The sequence below is a fragment of the Prinia subflava genome, chromosome Z, assembly GCF_021018805.1.
Source record: "Prinia subflava isolate CZ2003 ecotype Zambia chromosome Z, Cam_Psub_1.2, whole genome shotgun sequence".
Lineage (NCBI taxonomy): Eukaryota > Metazoa > Chordata > Aves > Passeriformes > Cisticolidae > Prinia > Prinia subflava.
In genome coordinates, this window is record NC_086283.1 from 71,285,207 (window position 1) to 71,307,114 (window position 21,908).

Sequence of the window (21,908 nt, forward strand, 5' to 3'; positions counted from 1 at the left end):
GATCATTGATAAAGATATTAAAGAGGCCTGGCCCCAACACTGAGCTCTGGGGAACACCATTGCTGACCAGATGCCACCTGGATGTACCCCATTCACCTCCACTCTTTGTGGATAAAAGTCCTGCTTCTATAGAATTGTATTTATATCTATAGACCCAGTGAAACAGATCTGCTTGACATTAGTCATTCCCAACTGTCTACCTCCCATTATCAACAAAAATTACTTTTACATCGTAATTGGTGGTCTTCAGATCCTGGTCTCACTGTAAAAGAGAGGACAATCACACCCTGTCCTTGCTATTACTACTACTATTAAAGTCTTTAGAATGTTGAAGTCAAACCACAAATTAACTGATGATCCATGCACCTAGAACTAAGACTATTCTTTAATACCAAAATACAAATATGCCACTTAAACTAGGAACACAGAGCATATTCTGAGGCAGACTTAGGACAATAAGGTTTGGCGATAAGTTAACTAAGAAAATGAATATGCTTCTGTTAAATTATACTGAAGCTAAGCAAAGCAGGGATTTTTTCTTCAAGCAGTTGTTAATCCACTGTGAAAATAAGTCTTCTATAAAGAAGGGATGCAAGCAAACAAAAAAACTTGTATGTTAAGAAGAAAAAAACCTACACATTTGACAACATGTGCAGCAAAACAAACCACCAAAGATGTTCTCTTACTTTCCTTGCACCTTAGGAGAATGCAGTTAACAAGGACAGTGCTGTTTGATATTAGCTGCAAGAAGAAGATTGGAAACAGTGTAAATGCAACCTTTGTCCAATGTTTTTAGCTACAAGAGCTAAGAGTTTGACACTATTCCTCACATAAGTCACCAACCTTGCACATGATTCACACACTCTGACATCTGTCTAGCTCCTTGGAAAACAAAGGAACCCATTAAAAACACAGGCAACTCAAGAATCCTAAAAACATCTGCCCAGACACACGCATTTAGTAGCAGAATGCATCCTCACACATCGACAACACTGAAGTTTAATATTTGTGACATTCTTCCAGTAAATAAAGCTTCTATAGCAACTTGATTCATTGTTGGAGTGGTCACTTTTAAACCTTTACCTATTACACAGCAACCCCACCACACACTAAACAAACTCACAAATCTGTTTACTATGTATGGCCAGTAACGCACAACAAACGTTTTTCAGTTTGAGGGGAATCAGCTGGCACTGACTATTCCTTCACAGAAATTTTTCACTGACTAAAGATTTCTCATGGAAACTTTGGAAATTTCCCGTTTTTCATTCATGATGGCGTTTACTCAGAATAATGCCAGAAATTACACGATCTACATCTATTAAAATGGTCTTTTAGAACACTGGTCGGCAAGGTAAACTAGATTATTTACACTAACATTTCTTGGCCTATTTTAAGATGCCTTCAATAACTGAAATGGTAAATAAAATCAGAGTCACTTCCATGTGAATTTTATTTGAGTCAAATGAATTGCTCACTGTGGCAAGTAGTGCTAAAATTTAAGTAATCACTTCAGGTATTGCAGACTTGTAGATCAATAACCAGAAGAGAAAGCACATCAGTTGTTTTGGGACACACACACCCTCCACACACATCATTTTAGATGCACTTTGTGATGTTACGGGAAGAGTAACATAAATAAATGAGTGAAATAGCAGGAAAGTAAGGATGCATGCACAATTAATTACTAGCTCCCCCTTGTGCTTCATTTCTGGAATTATAATCCTTTATGGTTAACAGAAAGAAAAACGTACATCTCCGTATAAGTAAACAGAAAACATGAAATAAGAAAAACCTCTACACCTTTCTTTTTTAAGAAATATGCTTTAATAAAGACAGATACCCACTGGCAGCATAAATTATGTGAAACAAAATACCATTTTTAATTGAATATATGCAAGCCATATGTCAAAACATAAAACATCACCTTTATAATGAAGGAGCCATTTTTAAAATTAAATTACTTTAAAATAAGCAAACAAGACAAAAAAGGAATAAATCATACATTAGCAGGAAGATAACAAGGGCAGCAGAAAACTCAGAACACCTAATCAGTTAAATGTATCTGAGCATACATAATGCCAATTACTAACAAGAGCAGGTACAAAATGAGCTAAAAACAACAGGAATAACTCATACCAAGAATATCCCCTTCTTCCTTAGCTAAACAGCAATGGTAAACCCGCAGACAGAAGTAATTCCATCTGACCATGGAGAGTTCTCATTGCCATCATATGTCTCTCCAATTTAATTAGCTTAAAAGCATCTCTAGTCAGGATCCTTTATCATTAAGAACTGAGAAAAACATGTTACATAAACTGCACTGCATTTCCCACAAGCATCTCACTGAACACCATTATCTTGAAAGGCTCTACTGAATATCCCATGGAAGACTGCTCTCACAAACTCCACTGCTTGCTGACTCATTATGTCTTTGAAGCACAGTAATGGGCCAAGACACTCACAAATTCTTAAGAGCTGATATAAGCTCTTAGGTCTGTAAGATAGCTAAGATATCACTGTAAACACCACTCATTTTTTCCTTATGGCAGTCTACAGCTAGTTTTCCCATATATTTTCCTTCCATGCAGTAAAACCTTACACTTCACAGGCTAACATGAGGACACTCAATAGCACGACAGAATTTACACTGAATCTGTAAGACCGCAAAACCTAAGCATAGCACAGATGCTGACCCATCCCCCAATCCAAGAAAGCCAATACAATAAAAGGAAACTTGCATTTATATTTAGAAAAAAAAGGAAAGAAAATGGTTAAAAATTAACAATGTGAATTTGCCTTAGGCGCTTGAACAAAGAAACCCAAGTTGAAGACAGTATCAAATCCGAGGCAGAGTCTACCATTTGTCATACATACAGAATATTCATTAAGCCTGAGTCAAGAAGACTCACTTGTGAAACAGCTCTGACCTAATGGGGAGATAAGTGGCATTCACAAAAGCATCTCAAATGTCACAACAAAAACTTTCTGCTGAAAAGAACTGCAGACTGCCGTACATAATCTAATCTCCCATGCATTTATTCAGTTTTTATGGCAAAAAAAGCTACACTGAGTTCTAGGTTCACTTCACTAGTTTACTTTCCATTATAAACTGGTGTATTACCTATCTACTTACTTAGACAATTCACTATATGAATGACTCACAATGAAGTCCAGATGTCTTACTCTCACCTGTGTTATCTCTGAGCTACTGTAAACAAAGATGCATAACAATGGTTCAATGCTTTTCAGGAACAAAGAAAGCTTATTTGCTCAATTCAATATGCATATATATATACTGCTAGACTACACTGCACGTGGGATTGACAAGTAATAAAACTTTCTGAGAGCCCTCTTTCAGTAAAAGATGCATTTAACTCTGATTGCTACTGCAAAGAAGATTAAACAGATCCTTCTTCTGAGCCAGTCTAGAAATTAAAAATAATTAATCTCTACACTCTTAATATTTAATACATCTCTAATACTCTATAGTATAATCAAATGGTTGAATTACAATGATTAAGAGAAATTTGAATCCTCAACAGCTGCGGGTACTGTGTTGAGGCTGTACAATTTATAAACAAAATCATACATGTCAGAAAAACAAAATATTTCTATAAATGGAAATAGCATTTTTATTATTTCAGTTGCCTTTAACCAATTATGTTGACATGTAATTAAACACTGGAGCATTTGGAAAAAATGTGAAATACAAAGAACAGGAGATTGAAATCTATTGAAGTATTTTTGGCACAAGATGCAAAACAGTTTAGCGAAAAGTTTAAATTCTCTAATTCAAAAAGTTTGGGGGCTATATAATTATGGGTAGTATTAAGCTCAACCAATTTGCTTCAACACCTGAACACAGAATTTAGGTTGCACTGCCTATGTAGGAATATGCTTCTTTTCTCTGTTCATATATATTTTAGTACTTCCAAGTAAGAAGACACACTATGCAACAGGTAACTGAGCAACTCTGTACAAGAAACTGCTATGAACAGGTACAGCCATTGTGCACAACTTGTTAACACTGTTCGGATATTGCAAAATGTTCTATGACCAAAGATGATATAAGAATCCAGAAAAGAGTCTGCTCCTCTGCTACCCACACAGGCACTCTTCTGGATCTACTTCCAGAAGAGCAACATTGGAGCAGCTGTTCTAACAGTAGGAGGTGTCTGTGAGAAGCTACGCAGCTTCAAGAAAGGTCTGTAGAGAATTGCTAGGCTTCAGAGACTCACAGTGCTTCTACAGTGACATAATCAACTGATATAGTCCTCCCATGTCTCAGAACAGATTTTACTTATGTAATAAATCAATTCTCTTGATGTACAAGCTTTTGAAAGGCTTAACAGTAAATTACACTTACGGTTTTACATACATATATATATATATATATACATATATATATAGGGTTTTTTTAGAGGTTTAAGTACTGGCCACAGCACCAAGCCTGCCTGAGTTGAAGAAGCATTTGAACAATGCTTTAAGGCACATGATGGTATTCTTGGAGTGTCCTGGGCAAGGCCAGGAGTTGAACTCAATGGTCCTGATGTGTCCCTGAGCTGGAAGGAAATCGTACTTGGAAGGCCGGCCGAGACATTCGATTTGAGGAATCAGTGATCTTGAACAGGCCCTGTCTGCTCTACTGGGCTGAGCAGCTTGGACTGTCTAAATATCGTCTATAACCCATGACATCCTTGGCAAAATGAACTGTAGGAATGGAATGTACTCATTCTGACTAAGAGACTGCTGCATGTTTAGTGGTTAGTCATCCATATAACACAACCTGAATAGACACAGAGGCCTGTGCTGTGCTGCAGAAATTCCTTGGCTAAGGAATAAATTCAGCCAGTTCACTGTAATGGAGGAGCCTGCAAGCAACTCCCATGTGGTGCTGGTAAACACCCCACCTGCATGGCCTTGCCATGACCTCAAACTGCAAGCTCTCCTGAAAATATCTTTTAGCAAGAGTTGTTTTCCTGTGAGGAAATTATATAATAGCTCAAAGTTTCAAAAGAGGGAAAGCTTCTCCCCACAGACAAGATCTGCTCTGCTCCATGCACTGTGGGAAAACCCACCTGGGCTCCACTGGGTGCCACATGGAGGTGGCATGCCCAGCACCTGAAGGGGGGTATGATTTACCATCTATGTTCATCTTCTCACTCAGTTCTATTAAGTAGTTATCCTATTAAACCATTTGTGCTGTTAAGCCATTCTTACTGAGACACAGAAACAACCTAGGCTTATGGATCTTCTTTCTCCCAACCAATCCCCATCTTACTCATTCCAATTCCCCTGGCACAGAACACATACCTAGGGGAGCATCTGCCCTCATTTTCTAAGGCATACTTGTCAAAAAGCTCACAAGCCGCAACAAAAAATTATTCCAAAGAGGTTTTGGACATATTTATGCATTATACATTTATCGTGAATATATATATATATATCTACATGCATGTATGTGTGTGAGTCTGGGTATTTATTAATATACATAAATATATATATACACACAGAGCATTGCCTATCAAAGTTCTCATAATCTACACTTGTATAGCAAATGTTTGAACTGTGCCATTTTTATTTTCAGCCAACCAAGTCTTGAAAAGTAAAAACAAAAAAAAAGTTTGTGCTCAGGAGGATCCAGTTTCCTCATTTTCCTATCAACTGGGGAAATTACTTTTTCAAAGACAGCCCAGAAAATTGCAAACAATCTGAAAGTAATACACAGCATATACAATACTCTTAGTATGTTCACAGTATAAAAGCAACCTTCCAAATATTACCAAAAAAAAAAGTCAAGCAAAATATTTCAGTTCTAAGCAACTTCAAAGTTGAATTACAGCTATTAAGAATTTAAAAAAACAAACAAACAAAAAAACCCCCAGAAATCAGCAAAAGAACTTACTTGTATGAGGTCTAAAATACCAAGCTCACTTTCTGAGGAATCCACACAGAAGACAAAATACAAGGTGGCATAATGTCGGTAAATTAGTTTGTTATCAGATCCGCCTATTAATCTAAAAAAGAAACAAGACAAGGAAAGCTTAGGTGGCAACTCAGGGTAAGCTGAACAAATCCTCAGTTATTTCAATTAATAGGATGCCTATTAACAGCTGGAGCTCTCCCAAATCCAACTATATTGCAACTTCTATTTTGTGATATAGTTCCAACAGAAAACTAAGTAACAAGACAGACCAATTTACATTTATGACACAGTTATTGTTATCTATATGGATAAAAGTTACATCAACCTGTGCACCTTTTATTAAGATTGACTCAAACAGATCACAAAAAAGCAGGTATTAAATGTACTTCCATTCCACACTAGCAGGCAGGCATTGCACAGGGATTAATCTGCTTTACAGATTAATGGTGTATGCCTATGAATCCTTCCCTGACCTTCTCAGAGGAGTATCAAGAGAAAAAAACAATTGTAATGAAGACTGGCATTTGGATTACAAAAAAACTCTTAAATTAGGTTTATGATCCATTTAATAACCAAGAACATGTAACAGCAGTGTTACAAAATGTTTGATATTTTGAGAAGAAGGACCATACTTCAAGCAATAGTTTATGATGCAATATTACAGCCACACAGGCAATTATATTTTTATGGACTCACTAATCATCATGGCACTGAATGAGAAGAGGCCTAAAGAGGTAAATTCGTCCAGTCTTCTGGCCTTCCAAAAAAAGGCACACAAAGCACAGGAGATCTACATCAGATCACTGACATTTGCTTTGAGCTCTAAGAGGCCCACTCCTACAGAAATGGAAGTATTTTTTAGGCTGAATCTACATGGCTATGACTATCACAATTTTTCCTTAATTCTGTATCAGAACTGAATCATCCATTTGGAGCACCATAACTCATCCCCTTAGTTTCTGTCTTTATCACAGGGAGAGAATACACAGATTTTAAAAAAATCTTTTAGGCCACTTTTGCTTAAGCACTTTGCTCTGCATTAATGCTTGGCAGAGAGCAGAGATGGGGATGGGGAAGCTGAATCCTTTGTTTCTGAAGAGCAGGAACTATGTTTATGCATCAGACAACACTATTACAAACAGTCAGTGGAAAGACATGGCAATTAAAGATCCTTTTTTGTGATCCATTTACCCAATTCTTTCAAACACTTCATACTGGAAGTACACACAGTTCTACACATAAACTGTTGAGGCCCTTGGGTAAACTGCAAACTATAAAGTGAATCCTGTCCTGAACAAAAATACTGAAAAAATGTTGAAATGGTAACCCGGTAATTGAGCAGTAGGAGAAAAGCCAGAGTTGTGTTCTATCTCAGTTTATTCTTGTTAAGCAACTGTGATTTTTTAAAAAGCTCCAAACACCTTCTGCCTTTCACTTACAGAATTCAAGCCAGAACGTTTCCAACCTGAGATCACCTCCAAGAACCTAATGATAGAATCATGAGCTGAGCACTTGGAAAAAAAATACTTTAAATTTAAAAAACAGTAATAAAAAAAAATCAGGAATCATTTTGATCAGGAAGATATCCTAGCTGATATGGTACAGCTATATATTTAACTGCCTCTGCACACAGAAAATCTAGGTGTTAGCAGACCTACTTTCAATACCCAGAAATTCCGTAATATTTAACAGCCTATGACAACCTCTTCATCACAGACTGGAGATCATGAGATTATTCCATCAATTCTGACCCCTTCTCTAGAAGATGGCTTTTTTACCTATTTATTCTTGCTAATGGCTAATAAACAGTTCAAAATAAAACGTATCTCCATTTCAGAATTTCTTCAGTTGAAGCAAGATGACTTTCAAAAACAATGAAGATGACTCAAAGAAGATTATTTTGTGTTTCACAGAGACAGAGACAGAACATGTAAGTCTCACTTTCCTCCTTCCTTGCCGCTCCTTTATTAATAAAATATCTTGGCTGAAACTGTACTAGTTAGCACATTTAAGAACTATTTTTTTTTCTTCCTAGCTCAAATTTTACAAGTTCAAGCCAAAGAACAGCTCCAAAATGTTTAATTTTCTAGAGATTTAGCTCAGTTGGTCAGAGCATGGTATTAAAAACACCAAGGTTGGGCTGTGGATTCCTGTGTGGGCCTTTCACTTCAGAGACCTTGTGGACCTTCAGAATATTCTGTGATTCAATGGGTATGGCAAATGCCAATGCCTCTTAAAATGTGACCAGAAATCTTTAGCTTGATTATAGCAAAACAACATCTGCCTGTTCTTTCCCCACCTTTGTATCTGAAACAATCACGGCACTAGATATGACACTGTGGTCATTCCAGCACTAGGAAAAAAATATTTTTATTGCCTAAGACATTTTGGTATATATAGATATGCTTCAGTTAGTAAAGAATATGTACACTTGGTGCAGAATGATATCATTCCTTGTGTATCAACAAATTTCAGGTGAAACGGCATTCACATTACAGCTGTGAAAAGTACTGCAATCAGAAGTAATAATACTTGAAACCCAGTACTGGGTGTTTATTTCAAACTTGATACTTACAGTCCTCCTTCTAGAAAATTACAGACATTTTCATCACGTTTTGATACTAAATGGAAAGTTTCTCTGATAATTTGTTGCTGTGTATCTTCACTCTGTGAAAGAAAATACACTTCGCTAAAAAGGATTGACAATTCAAAGCACACAAGATTGTAAAACATAAAGGATATCAGCACTCTCAAGCCATCTACTTCTGAAGCTTTAAATCTGCCAGTTAACAAGCTGTGTGTTCTTTGTATCATTTCAACACAAAAAAGCCATTATTTACAAGTTGCAGAAGAAGGTATTACTGAGAAATGTAATAAGGAACTTCTGTAAAAAAATTAATCTAGAAGTAGTTTCTTTACGTGAACTGGAAGTGTTCTCAAGCGTCTTGAATTTTTTGTATCTCCAATGTAGCCTGAATGGCTAGAGACATGCTTTGAAACTACTTCTATCCATAACCAGAGAGTAAAATGAAGTCTCCAAAGCTTGAAGGGAGCAGGGAAGCTACAAATCCAAAATACGTAACACTAACAGAAATAGCTTAAAACACAAGGGCACCACGAGCAACAGGCTCTCCTAAGCCATGACCTTAACTTTTAGCAGATTAGAAACACCACTTCTGAGACTAAATTCTTCTGGCTTTTTAGAAACTTAATTTTTAACTTTGAAATTATGGCCACGGGTCTATATGCTGAAAGACAAAAGGATGACATATATTTTAACTGCCATAAATTATTATTTTTCTACCTAACTGCAAAATATTATTAACTTCATTTTATGCAGTTTCCATTCTCATATATATCAGCTAAAAAAGTTAGACCCATTTTATAACTTTTAATATTATGAAAGAAAAATAAAAACCTTTCATAGATATGACCAAAGTAATCTCTCTAGAAAGCAGGAGATGCACCCCTTGTAGAAAAAGTCTGAGATTTATCTCCAGTATGTTTAATTGACACTACAAAATGCATAGGCTTCAGAAGGTCCACAAACAAACCAATAACCTATGTTATTGAAATCACACATAAAAATACAGTCTATACAATTCCACCTGTTTCTGCACACCAGAAGGTTTCTTAGTTTAATTTGTTATTCACATTTTCAAAACTCCAAAGCATTCTTTTATACAAACATGTTACCCTACTTTAGGCACCGAGAATTTAAGTCCAGTTATGAAACTAGTGGATCAGAGTGGTTTTACAAGTATCTTCTGGCCATTTGTTCCTCTCCTTCCCCCTCTACTTCAGTCACACGTAAGAAGGACCTGTATCAGTTACATTCCTTTAATTCAAAACCTGACCATGCAAACTTGAAGTGTCACAGTCATCATTTCAGCCCTGAGGTGTGCAAGTAAGATACATCCCTCCCAATGAACTATGCGTTCTGTAATAGCCAGAACTGCAAGAATCCGAGTAAATGCACTGCTAGAAAAAGAGTTATTTGTTTACACAATTTTAAGAAATACCAAATTCTTGTATTTTAATGCCCAAGAAGACCTCAGCATATTTGGTAGGAAATAAAGTACGCTCAAAACATTATCTTAAAATCTCTTATCCTTGAACTAAATCACGAGCTTCCATTGCACTTGCTTTCCACTCAGATTGAGCGCTAGTGGTACATTTTCAGAGCTGCTTTGCTGCTTCCCGTCTACCATTGAAAAGAATGGTCTTTTCCAGTCCCTTACGTTTTCACGTCAACTGCAATTTCATAGCACACTGAGACTTTGCAAAAGAAAAGGTTCTGCGTAAGAACTCCTCCCCGCCGCTCTGCCAGCCTGCCGTAGCACAGAGGCACGCAGCACAGCGCCGAGCAGCAGAGCGTATAGCAGCGCTTCCACACGACAGCTGCGAGAGCCAAGCCTGCCGCTGGACAAGCCTGCCTCCCTGCCCCCTTCATCTTCAGAGCTCCTAAAAAGGCAAATCCCAGCGAAAACAACACCGCCTTTCTTCGAAGCCTCACGTACACGGTCTCAGCACCGTCCCTTTCCCCAAGGCGCTGCCCTGGGCCCGGCGCAGGCGGCAGGGCCGGGCCGGGCCGGGGGCCCTCGCGTACAACCCCGCCGCCCGGCCCCCGCCCGGCCCCCCCGCCCGGCCCCGCCGCCCGGCCCCGCCGCCCGGCCCCCGCCCGCCCTGCCGAGCCCCGGCCCGCCCGTACATAGCGCTGGTAGAATTTGGAGAGCCGCGGCTTGCCGTGGTTGTTGAAGATGAGGATGGCTTTGATCATGGTGGGGGGCCGATGGCGGCAGCCGGACGAGCTGTGCTGTATCCCTATCCCTTCCTCTTCTCTTTCTTGTCTTTCTTTCTTTCCTTCCTTCCTCTTCCTCTCCCTCCCTCTGCCCAGCCCCGTCCCGCTCTCGGGCCGGTGGCGGCGGGGCGCGCGCACCACGTGACCGGCGGGACGACTCGCGCCGCACGTGACGCTCCTGAAGCATCACGTGACGGGAAGGCGGCGTCCCACGAGGGACAAAACACCTCGAGGGACGGAGGCCGTCCCTCGCGTGGCGTCACTTCCCGCCGCCCGGGCAGCAGCGGCATCATGGCGGAGGCCGAGGAGCAGCCGCCGCCCGCCGCGGCGCAGAGCGGCGGCCGGAGCGACGACGGGGAGGAGACCCCGGAGGGCGGGGCCGCGGCGGGGCCTGCCGAACCGGGTCCGCCCCCGGCCGGGTCGCCGGGCACCGAGGAGCCCGCGGGCGACGCGAAAAAGAAAAGTAATGGGGCGAGAGGCCTCCGCCGGGGTGGGCGGGCGCGGTGACGGGCAGGCACGACGGCCAATGGGCGGCGGGGGCGGGCGCTGTGGGCCAATGAGTGGCGGGGGGCGGGCCCGCTGTGACGCGCTCCTCCCCGCAGTTGATGTGCTGCTGAAGGCTGTGGGCGACACCCCCATCATGAGGACCAAGAAATGGGCGGTGGAGCGGACCCGGACCATCCAGGGCCTTGTGGACTTCATCAAGAAGTTTCTCAAGCTGATGGCCTCCGAACAGCTGGTACGGGCGGGCACCGGGCGGGGCTTCGCGCGCAAGGTCCACGGCGTCAAAACCTGCAAAGACATTGTTGGACCCCAGTCTTCAGCTGCCTGTAGGAAACTTGGAGTAGGAGCACCGAGAAAACTATTCCAAGTAGACTCGGGATGTAATATTGAGCTAGCTGTAGCAGCATGGTGTGGATGTGCTTTGCACTGACCTTTGGGCTTTTTGGAGTGTCTGTACTTCTTGGTGTCTGCCAGACAGAGCTGTGTGCACCCTGGGCAGCCGTATATCCCAGGGAAACATTCCTAGGCATTGTGTATGTGGAGGAACTGGGTATAGAGGCGGAGTATTTGAGAAACAGTCCAGAGTTTTTAGGATCAGCTTTCTGAATCTGAATGTCTTGTTTCCTTCAGAACTCACATCTAAAGTAGTTTAATTATTTCACAGGACTGATGTTACTTTTAAAATGGGAGGTGTTTGCCCTTGGGCAGCAGATTGCCAGTGTTATTTCTGGGTTCCTTCCTGCAGGAGTGACTAGCCAAAGTGGTCTCATGGTAACACTGGAAGAACTGGAAATACAGTTGCATTGATTTTATTGTTCTATAGTGAGCTCTCAACATCCATACAGTCCAAAGTTTTTATTTAAGATACACAGTTAAAGCTGGACTCATTAAAGCAGTCAACTAAAGGATAGCTGAATTCATTCTGTTCTTGGTTTGGAGGATCTTAGTTAAGTATATAGGCATAAATGCACGGGCCTTCTCATTCACCTGGAAATCATGACGGGTGTGTTTTTCTGTGGTTTAATATCTCCAAGAAGAGTGATAAGTATGATATTAACTAAGGACATTCTCAACAGTTTGATTCAGTGACTGTCATGTCATTATCTCAAGACAAAAAAATAGGAGCATGCAGCCTTCCATTGTGGCTGAAGCCTAAGGCTGTACTTAAACAGCAAAACCCTAGGAATTTTATATCTTTTATTTGGAAATAGCACATGATACCCCAGTACCCAGTGCTGCCTCACACAGCAGATCCCAAGGTCCTCTTTGTCATTGTGGATTAGCTCCTGTACATGTAAATGCTTTTTTTTTTTTTTTTTTTTTTTTGAGCAGTAAGTGAGAAGGATGACTTGAAATTAGAACAAGATGTTTCTATTTCTGTGATGGTCATTCTAATTGAGCAAATCTGGAATAGCATGAGTGGTTTGGGTTGAAATAAGAGCAAGAACTAAACCAGTGAGTTCACTTTGTGCTGCTCTGTGGGAGAGTACTGGGTCAGCTTGCAGGAAAAGGAAGTCAGCATGCTTACTTTGGCTTGGTCTGGCTGGCCATGATCATGTTGCCCCTCCAAACTTAAGTGAAGATAGTAACCAGTTGTATTTTGTAATATGCCTAAAGATTATAACAGAACTTTTGACTGCCAATGATTCTTCTGTGTTCCCAGTGAGAACTCCATCTCCTCTCATTTTTTTTCAGTTCATTTATGTAAACCAGTCTTTTGCTCCATCTCCAGACCAAGAAGTGGGGACCCTCTATGAGGTAACTTCCATTTTAAGTATCCTTTCCAAGTGTATTTAGCAGGATTTGTCAGCACACCTCGGACACTTGAAATCTGTTACTGCCCCTAGCAGTAATAGCTTGCATTTAGTGTAGTGTAGTTGATATTCACAAATCTGTGTGAATGTGATCCAAAGAGATGTGACTTCATGCAGTCTCTAGAAATGCATTCCTTCATGTGCAGTGTGTTGTCATGCCTCTCACTATAATGGGGAGGTTTCTCAGGACAGGGTTCCATGACACGTTTATCCGATGGGAAGGCTTTTTGTTTTGCTTCATGTATATGCTAGCCCGTGTGTATATATTGTAACAGCTTTTGTTTTTTGTTTTTCTTACAGTGTTTTGGAAGTGATGGCAAGCTTGTACTGCATTATTGCAAAACTCAGGCATGGGGATGAATGACTGACAACACAGTTGTTCAGGTGTTCTCTTCAAAAATGGAGAAAGGACTAACTTAAAGTCAAGCTGTAAACACACGGAAAGAGGGATTTTTGCATTGCTGCCTATGAAAATATGATGCAGGTGAATAGCATAAGCAAAGAGCTGGCTAGATTATACAATCACATGGCTTTTTTCTGATGTACACTTGGGGTGCAGAGAAAACACCTGCATCTGCCATGTCGGGTAGAGCCAGAGCTCTTGCTGCTAACTACTTAATTGCTGTATCTGAAGGGAAACTATTTCAGTTTTCTGCAGGACTGACTGGACAGCTCTGTCTGTATGCTGTACTGAAGATAAGAGAACCTTTTTATTAAAAGTGATGTCTGTTGTACGTGTAGCCTGGGATTCAGTTTATTCCTGATATGTTGTACATTTGTGTTGTGCATCCTGTTCTTTGTGAAGTCTTCTTCTTGAATGTACACTATCTCATATCATTTCAAGACAGTATTTTGATTTCTTTTCTTCAAATATATAGGAAGTGGTATATAATCTAATTTGCCTTCATCGTGTTGGTAATGTGAGTACCTCATTTATAGTGGCACACCTTCATGAGAGGCCCTCCTCCACAAATTTTGTAGTGATCTCTTGATCATTTCTTCTGATGCTATTTAGTGACTTGCACCTTTAGCTGAATGATGCAACTGCCTTTTGCTTCTCGAGTTAATGAAGAAGTACATATGAGATGCTAAAAACGCTTTATATTCTGTTTTTGACTGTTGTTAATTTTTGTGTTTCACCATAAAATTTGTGGTGTGGTCCACCAAACAGTAGAATACAATTTGTACACTTCTGCTAAATCGTAGCAGTGAGGATTGACCTGAGGTTTTTTCCATTACGGAGAGGAATTGGTACCTTGACTAGGGCACCGACCTTTGCTTTTATTTATTGGAGAGTTTGGGTGTGAGGGGTGGAGATTTTTAGTGGGTTTATTTGAGATGTCTGTTGTACAGTCTTTTATGTTTGTTTAAGTTGAACCAAACTAAATCTTAGTTATTTGCTTGCAGAATGTTCTTATGCTAGATGACAGTTTTTGTCCCTGATGTAATCCAGTTCTTCAGCACGTACAGACAAGACAGCCTGTTCTAGTTTAAAGCATGTTTCTACAATAGTCTTGAGCTGCTATTTCATACATAAGTGGCTCTTATGTAGTCTCTGCAACCTGTGTATTGGACTTTTTTTCCACGTCAGAGGACTTCTGGAAGAGTAATACCCAGCATAACTTACTGCTGCAGTTTGTGTGCAGCATTCACGTGTGCCACAGTTACACAGGCATGTACCCTGAATGCTTGCTATGTGAACAGCTTGATGTATCTTGGCGCCTTTTAAGTGGAAAACTTGAGCAAGGCAGAATTTGTTGTAAACTTAAAACTTCAAATAATCCATACTTTTTCCTGCTCAGAACCCTGATCTCATGAATCTCCATCTATTTAAAAGAGATGTTGCAGAGGGAAGCACTCTGATTCTGTCTGAGGAAATTGCCTGCTTAGTTATTTGAGGCCAGCACAACCTCGACAGCCACTAGAGGGTACACGAGGACAAAGGTATTTGAATAGTTTTATCTAGAGCTCTTTTTCAATCTTTTTTGTAGTATGTCCACATGCTGGCCTTACAAATATAAGTAGTTTGTTCTCCTGTGTGACAGTATGTTTACCTAAGATAAGCTACTAGTCTGGTTCTCTTTAAAGAATGTTCTGTTGGTGCCTTTCACCTCACTTGATCTTAACAAATGAGACTACTGATAAACTGCAAATGTGGTCTTCAGAAGTGATGCAAGAAGGTTGATGTGTGTGTTGTGTTTTGGTTTTAAAAAGTAAAAACACAGATCTTGAAGAAGAACTGTAGGTCGTTGTATCTGCCAAATAATTATAGAAGGTTGTCATTTATGCTGAATTTATAAATAATTTTTATCCTCTGAAGTTGAATTGAAAAATTGTTTGCCTCAGTTTCTCAAAGTTTGATAATCCAATAATGTAAAACCCAAAGTAATGGTCTGGATTTCCTTCTTTTACCACAGGCATTTTTGGACCTGGATAAATTAATCATGAAGCTTTGAATTATTCGTTTATCTAAGATTCAGCTTGTTCCCTGAACAATGCTTACTTATTACTGGTTGCTTCAGCATTTTTCTGCTCTTAATTTTTCTCTTAAGTAATTTTTTCTTGGCACCTAGTTTACCAATGTACGATGAGTACTTACCTGATACAGCCCTTGCTTTCTGTTTCCTCAGTGCTCCTGGGTGGCTGCCTTTTTTCTGGTTTTTATGACTTTTAATAACTGCCAGCTCCCGTTCTTCTAATTCTGCCATGTAACTTCTGTACCTTCTTTACGGAGACAGCCCTCCTTTTTGCCACTTTCCCCTCTCGTTTTGTACCTTGCATTGTGGAGGTGGTCAGAACTTATCTCTGGTAGCTGCTTAAGGACCATGGACTCTTTCTGTCTGGAGCTGAGGTGTGACTTTGAGCAGCAGAAAATTTTTTTGTTCATATTTTTAAGTAACAAACTAGACTGCTAACATGTCAAGTAGATAACGTATCAAGTGAACAAATAAGTGATTCCCAGTACATTGATTGAAGAATTTGCAAAAGACATGTTAAATCTCATATTTTAAAAAGAGGCTTCTAAAATCATAGATATTCCTGAAATGCTTATCTCTTTGAAAAGAATATTTCCAGTAAATTTGGAACATCAGAAGCCCAAGCAGAACATGAGCTGTGTTCTCTGCATTTGGTATGCCTTGAGCAGAAGGGGTGACTGTAATCATTTAAGTGACTTCAGTTGCTACAATGGGAGAAAAAGGGTATGAAAGTAAGGATTGACTCTTGGACGGATAAGGAAGAATTGTACAAAACAAAACAAAAAAAAGTCTAGATTTACTCAGAGTATTGTGTTCAACCAATATGCTACTATACTTGATGCCTTGAGAAGACTGACCTGGAACAGAGACTAGACAGAGCTAAAAGAATGAAGTAGGTATTTTTAAAAGGCCTTTAAGGGTACACGTTGGGCAGGACAAGAACCTGACCAGGGCTACACGCAAGGTGGACCCAAAATGGACAACTGGTCACGAGGTCTCACACTTTTATAAGTTTTGGTCCATTTGCATGTTGAGTTTCATTGCCAATTACAGCTTCAGATTATGAAGTCCCATCCTTCTTGTTTTCTCTCTTCAGTTGTTTATGCTTTTGGGCCTGAAAACTTGTAACAGTTGTCCTTGGTCTCTATCTGGAGAAGGATTTTTGTCTACCTACTCTGTGAAGAGAGCTTACTAGCACTTAATATGAGGCTCAGAACTACACCCCTAGGCAGCACAGAAGCTGAAAAACATGAAAGCTAAAACTTAAGACATCATACTGATAGGCTATACTGAACTGCCCATATTTGTAATGTAATGTAGTTCACTTGATTTAATGTAATTGAATTAACAGAAAAGACAAATTGAAAAAAACTCAGTAAACTAGTTTTTAAAGACTGAGAAATAAGGTAGGTATTGTAAAGGGAAGTTGTTATACTGCTTTTATGAAAGACCTAGTACTTCACAACATCCTGATAGTAAAAAATGATGCTATGCAAAATTCAGTTACCCTGTTTCAAGTTAATCACCAGGTACAAACCCTTTAAACTGTGAGGCACTATTTTTATGAATTATTATAATGGTTTAGAGACTAGCATTAATGACAGATTTGTAATTTGTAGCTTGAACTAATCTTAAATGCATATAGACCTGAAGGAGCTAAACTGAACTAAAGTTACCTCAAGAGTGAAATGATGAAATACACTGTTGTGCCACCTATGTGCATATTGAGCAAATGTCACCATTTCCAGGACTTTAAAGTCTCAGAAAACTGGTGGTGAGATCTTAACAGAAGATGCATCTGTGTTAATTATCCCCACAAGTTAATCTTGAATGTACTGATACACAGTAAATTCACAAGGAGAAAGGTTGGAAATCCATATATCCATTCTCCAAACTCCAAACTTTCAGCTCCAGAGCAGCTTCTGTTTACCCATTGTTGCTGTTTGTGCTCATTTTGCAAATCAAATTCTGCCTGTTTGCACAACTTTTTGGCTTATGTTATTCTTGACTACCCTGAAGCCTCAGATACTCTTCAGGGATACAAAGGTTATTCAAGGCATTATCATAGGACTTTATCTTTATCTTAGGAGTAAGCAAAAAAAAGGGGAGCAAAAATTCTTTTAAATGTGGTATTTTGTATGAGGACTGTGACTACTGGAAGCTGGTATAAAATTCAATGTGCATTAAAAAATAAGAGGTTTTTTCGACCTTGTTTTGTATTGGATCATTAAGAGAAGAAAAACACTTGACAAGAAAACGTATGTTTCTTATTTGCAAAGACCATGCTTCAGCTTTGTTACTACCATATTTAATATGCTTCCAAGGCTTAACGTCTTAAAAAGCCACAATGTGCTCTCACTTTAATAGCTATAACACTGTGAGATGTCAGATGCCTTTTAGTCAGAATTTGAGCAACAAAAGCTCATTTAGAGATTATTTCATCCTAAAATAGGCAGTTAAAAAAGGTTGAATCACATTTTTGACTGAGACAAAATGAGTATGTTAAAGGCTTAATGTTAAGCCTGTTACTCTACATCTGTGCCACTAGACTTGGTAGTGCCAGGAAGTTTTCTGGGACACTGTAGCTCAGTCATCTCTACCGCTGACTGTTAGAACAGTTGCTGGCACAGATTTTGGCCTGTGCTCAATTCAGGAGCGGGCAAGGTACCATTTCTGGTGGGCATATTGGATGTGATCAGCCTGTTACAGAGTTCAGAAGGTAACTAACACTGATGTATCTCTTCATTGCAAGCTGGCCCCTGTGCCAGGGATCAGTCCTTGGGACACTTGTTTCTAGGTACACAGGTGAAATTCCATGTGACGTTTGATCTCTTGTATGCACAATGAGAAGAGTTAAACTTTGGGAGGAAAAGCATGGTCCCTCTTCAAACTTTGGGAGCAATCTAGAAACTTTTTTAATATGATTCCCCTGCATTCCCTCCATGCAGTCTTCTCTAAATGACTAAATTGATAGGCTCTAAATGCCTACCAATAGCCAAATTCAGCAACATTTTTTGTTAAGTATGCAGATTATGGATGGTGGCGAAGTGCTAGCTATATGTCTTGGTTCGATCATAGGTTCCTTTATTAAAAGTAGATGAACATTACTTAAATTTTTTTTTTTGTAAAGTGCAGGAGTCTTGGAATCCTTCTTCTCTATCTTCCTATGATAGAGATGATGGTTCCAAATGAAAATTATTTGTATAATGTGTGTATATCAAATAGATGGACACAATGTAGAGTTAAAATATAATTGCTCTGAGGGCCTAACTTTAAAAGGTTTGAGTTAACATGTTCCAATTGCAAAAATCAGTATATTATTTAAAGCAGATAAAGATGTTTCCCTTGAACTCTTCTTGGTAACAGAACTAATAATCCTAAATAGTTCATAATGGGAAACCTCAAAGGAAAGTAAAAGATCTCCAAGCAAAGTTACACAGTAATACTTTTAATGCAGAGGGTAGCCAACACTTTGGCTTTCTCATGTAAATATCATAAATTGGAAAAGCCCACAAATTTACTTTCAAGTGTCTTTCTTGCAGAGAAAAATGTCAGTATTTTTTATTTTATTTATGGCACACACATGGTGCACTAATGTCCTACCAAAAGGAGATCAGACTGATTCTTGCAAGAATTCTTTCTGTGCTGTGATTAATGCCACACAGCTCTTCACTGCATTGTTTGGAGTGTTTTTACCTTCAGCAGTGCTCATGCCATTTAGTAGTTGTTGGTGTTTTCAGTGTATGACATAATTTTGTATGTGGTGTCCTCATTTCACTCATGTTCTACTGCATGTTTTTATTCTGAAGATGATGTTTAACTGCATGATGTTCGATACAATTTGTTCTCAAGCCTTTTTTGAGAATCATTGCACATACAGCAGTTTCTTATGTAAGATCTCTTACGTACTGAGTGATCAATCTCACTTCACAGGTCATAGGACTGAGGAACAGCTGCACTGATATATTGATTCATGACTACATTGAGTCATGTAGTCCCAAAACTTACACTACAACTGCAGATCCAGGTTTTCTCTTTAGAGCCCTCTACAAACATCGGAAACTTAGGTGAACAGAGACTTAATGAAGAGGTGACTTAGGAAAAGGGGTGAAAGTCATTCTGTCTGGAGGAGGAGGTGTAGGTACTCACTATGGTGTTGCCTGGCCAGGCTAACAGACAAAAGAGACACCACATAGTTGTTTGCCACAAGAGTCTGATCCTTTAGGCACCGTGGATGCCACTTTCAACTAGCTCACAATTTTTATTTGGAGTTACAAGATGTAAAATAAAATACAGTCACAAACTACATTTGCAGGCCTAGTACATGGTGAAAAGTGTCTGATGCTGCAGTTCAGTAAGTTCATTGATCTGACTTGAATATTTTCCTCAGTAAAGCATGAGAGAAACCTTGTGAGCTGCACCCCGGTAGGAGGTGACATGGCAATAAGTGCTTGAGCACTTCAGCTGGTAAGTCTCTCTTGGAGTTAGATGCCATGTCAGAGGATTGCTTGATTTGTTTATACCTGTCTTCTGGGTAATAGCGGAGTGCTTCAGCATTTGTACATAAAGCTTTTGTGGTTAAAGCCCAAACTCCTCCTAAAAGACAGGTTTTTAATAGGATACCTGAGAAATACATATAATAGTTAATTTCTGCAGGTGTATGATTTCCAGCAATAAAAGTGCATAAAATCCTGCAGACTCCTTGTGCAGAATCAGAACTGAGAATCTAAAAACAATTTCAATGCTGTGTGGATTTCAATGTTCTCATTTTTTTATATTGAATTTTCAGAGACACTCAAACTCTTATTTGCTCGTTAACTCTTTATGTGCTCAAACCCTTGTGCCATCTCTGTCAATAGGGCATAAGCAAAAACACAAGTTGGAGAGACATAGATATTGTTCTTAATGCTGTTCAGGCAGTCAAGTAATCAGCTCCTGTAGAGGTTTTGGAGATCAAAAAGTATGTGGAACAATTCCAAATTAAAAGCTGTAAACACTTTTGAATGGGAGCAATTAAAAAGTATAACTATATAAACTAGCAGCTGTAATAAACAGCAGCAGTTGGAAGTTGCAGTAGGTAGATCCAGCCTGATCCCTTACTTGTAATAGAGGAAGGTATAAAACATCCTTTTACTAGCAGTATTTAACTAAGGATCTCATCAACATTGTGGCAAAGGAGTCACAGTACTGAGATGTCCCAGGGATTAAGGGCAGTGGCATAACTCTTTTTGTCCCATGGATTTAAATACCAGGGAAAATACCTCCAAGCACAGGTGTACAAATAAGCAGAGAAACATAGCTGCTAGAAATTAGTTTCTGTCAGATCCCTTGAATATCAGAATAAGACAAAAAATATTTGAAAACTTACCTCACTCTTCATTTCATAACCCTTTATTGTGATACTGCAATTTATTCTTGAGAGAGGTTTTATTCCTTTGGGCAGTGCTTCCAACAGCTGCCAAAAGAATTTTAATTCTGTCTTTGAAATAAATGGAGGATAGTTTACACTAATTCTAACTCTTTGTAACCTACAGCAGTTTTAGTGGTACTGTATGAGACTACTCAGGTAAGTACTGAAAAAAAAATGCTACTTGTCCATCCAATCTCTCAAGAGCACCAACCAATAGCTAAAATAGACCAGAGGCAAATTTCCTTAAGAAATAAGACTCATTCTTAATTGTGACTTTGAAAAAGTTACCAAGGGAGGTAATGTTTCTGTTCATCACCTACATTTGGCCAAGGAAGACTGGACATGGCTGCTGAGATCAGTGCTAGGGTTGTGTTTAAGAGATTTGGGATAGTCTTAGGTTCTCTCAGACCTTAAAAAATACTGGAATTATTGCAGTTTTCTCTCTCTCACACGTACCAACAATCCTTTACAAAATACTGATAAGGCAGGGTCTGCTTTCTGCATGCCGAGAGAGGTTCTGAAGTGATTGCTGGAAATTTACCTATTCAGTACATTGATTTGTGTTTCACTCCAGTGTGCTAGATTCCAGCCCCATTTAGAACTGGGAAAATACTCCCTACTGCAGTGAAGCCAGAAATTCATTCAGCCTCTCGAGCTATATCTGCTTATTAATGACACTTCTTTTTGCCATATCAGTACTGTCATGTACAGGTCAGGGGGAGGGAAGAAAAAGCAGATGTTCTAAAAAGCCCTCAATGTAACTCTAAGAGAACGTGCAAGCTGCCAGTGTTGTGAGCACTTCTGAGCCTCAGAACTACAGCAGCCCACACCACCAGTCAGCTTACTTCCAGCTCCAGAGTCATAAGGCAGACCTAAAGAGCTGAACCTTTTTTGCTTTTTAAGAACGAATGGATGGATTTTCTTAAAACACTGTTCTGTGGTGTATAGTGAATTCTGTTGCCAGAATTCATGA

General features: G+C 39.4%; 2 protein-coding genes across 2 annotated transcripts in view; one reads left to right on the forward strand and one right to left on the reverse strand.

Annotated features, from left to right (window-relative positions):
- Nucleotides 1-10,774, reverse strand: part of AP3S1 (adaptor related protein complex 3 subunit sigma 1) — a 28,545-nt gene extending 17,771 nt beyond the window's left edge. The window contains exons 1-3 of the mRNA XM_063422600.1: nt 10,641-10,774; nt 8,505-8,596; nt 5,909-6,020 (exon numbers count right to left, since the gene is read on the reverse strand). Of these exons, the coding sequence (XP_063278670.1) occupies nt 5,909-6,020; nt 8,505-8,596; nt 10,641-10,709 (273 nt within the window). The 5' untranslated portion in view covers nt 10,710-10,774. The remainder of the gene's footprint in view (nt 1-5,908; nt 6,021-8,504; nt 8,597-10,640) is intronic.
- ATG12 (autophagy related 12) lies at nt 10,722-13,782 on the forward strand. Its single transcript, XM_063422599.1, has 4 exons — nt 10,722-11,193; nt 11,333-11,469; nt 12,930-12,992; nt 13,349-13,782. Exons 1-4 carry the CDS (start codon nt 10,722-10,724, stop codon nt 13,406-13,408), a joined length of 732 nt encoding a protein of 243 aa, XP_063278669.1. The 3' UTR covers nt 13,409-13,782.
- Nucleotides 13,783-21,908: the final 8,126 nt, after the last annotated feature.

Coding starts and splice junctions, on each gene's coding strand:
- ATG12 (XM_063422599.1), top strand. CDS start 10,722: ATGGCGGCAGCCGGACGAGCTGTGCTGTATCCCTATCCCTTCCTCTTC. Junction 11,470..12,929: donor TGATGGCCTCCGAACAGCTG/GTACGGGCGGGC, acceptor ATTTTTTTTCAG/TTCATTTATGTAAACCAGTC. Junction 12,993..13,348: donor AAGTGGGGACCCTCTATGAG/GTAACTTCCATT, acceptor TTTTTCTTACAG/TGTTTTGGAAGTGATGGCAA.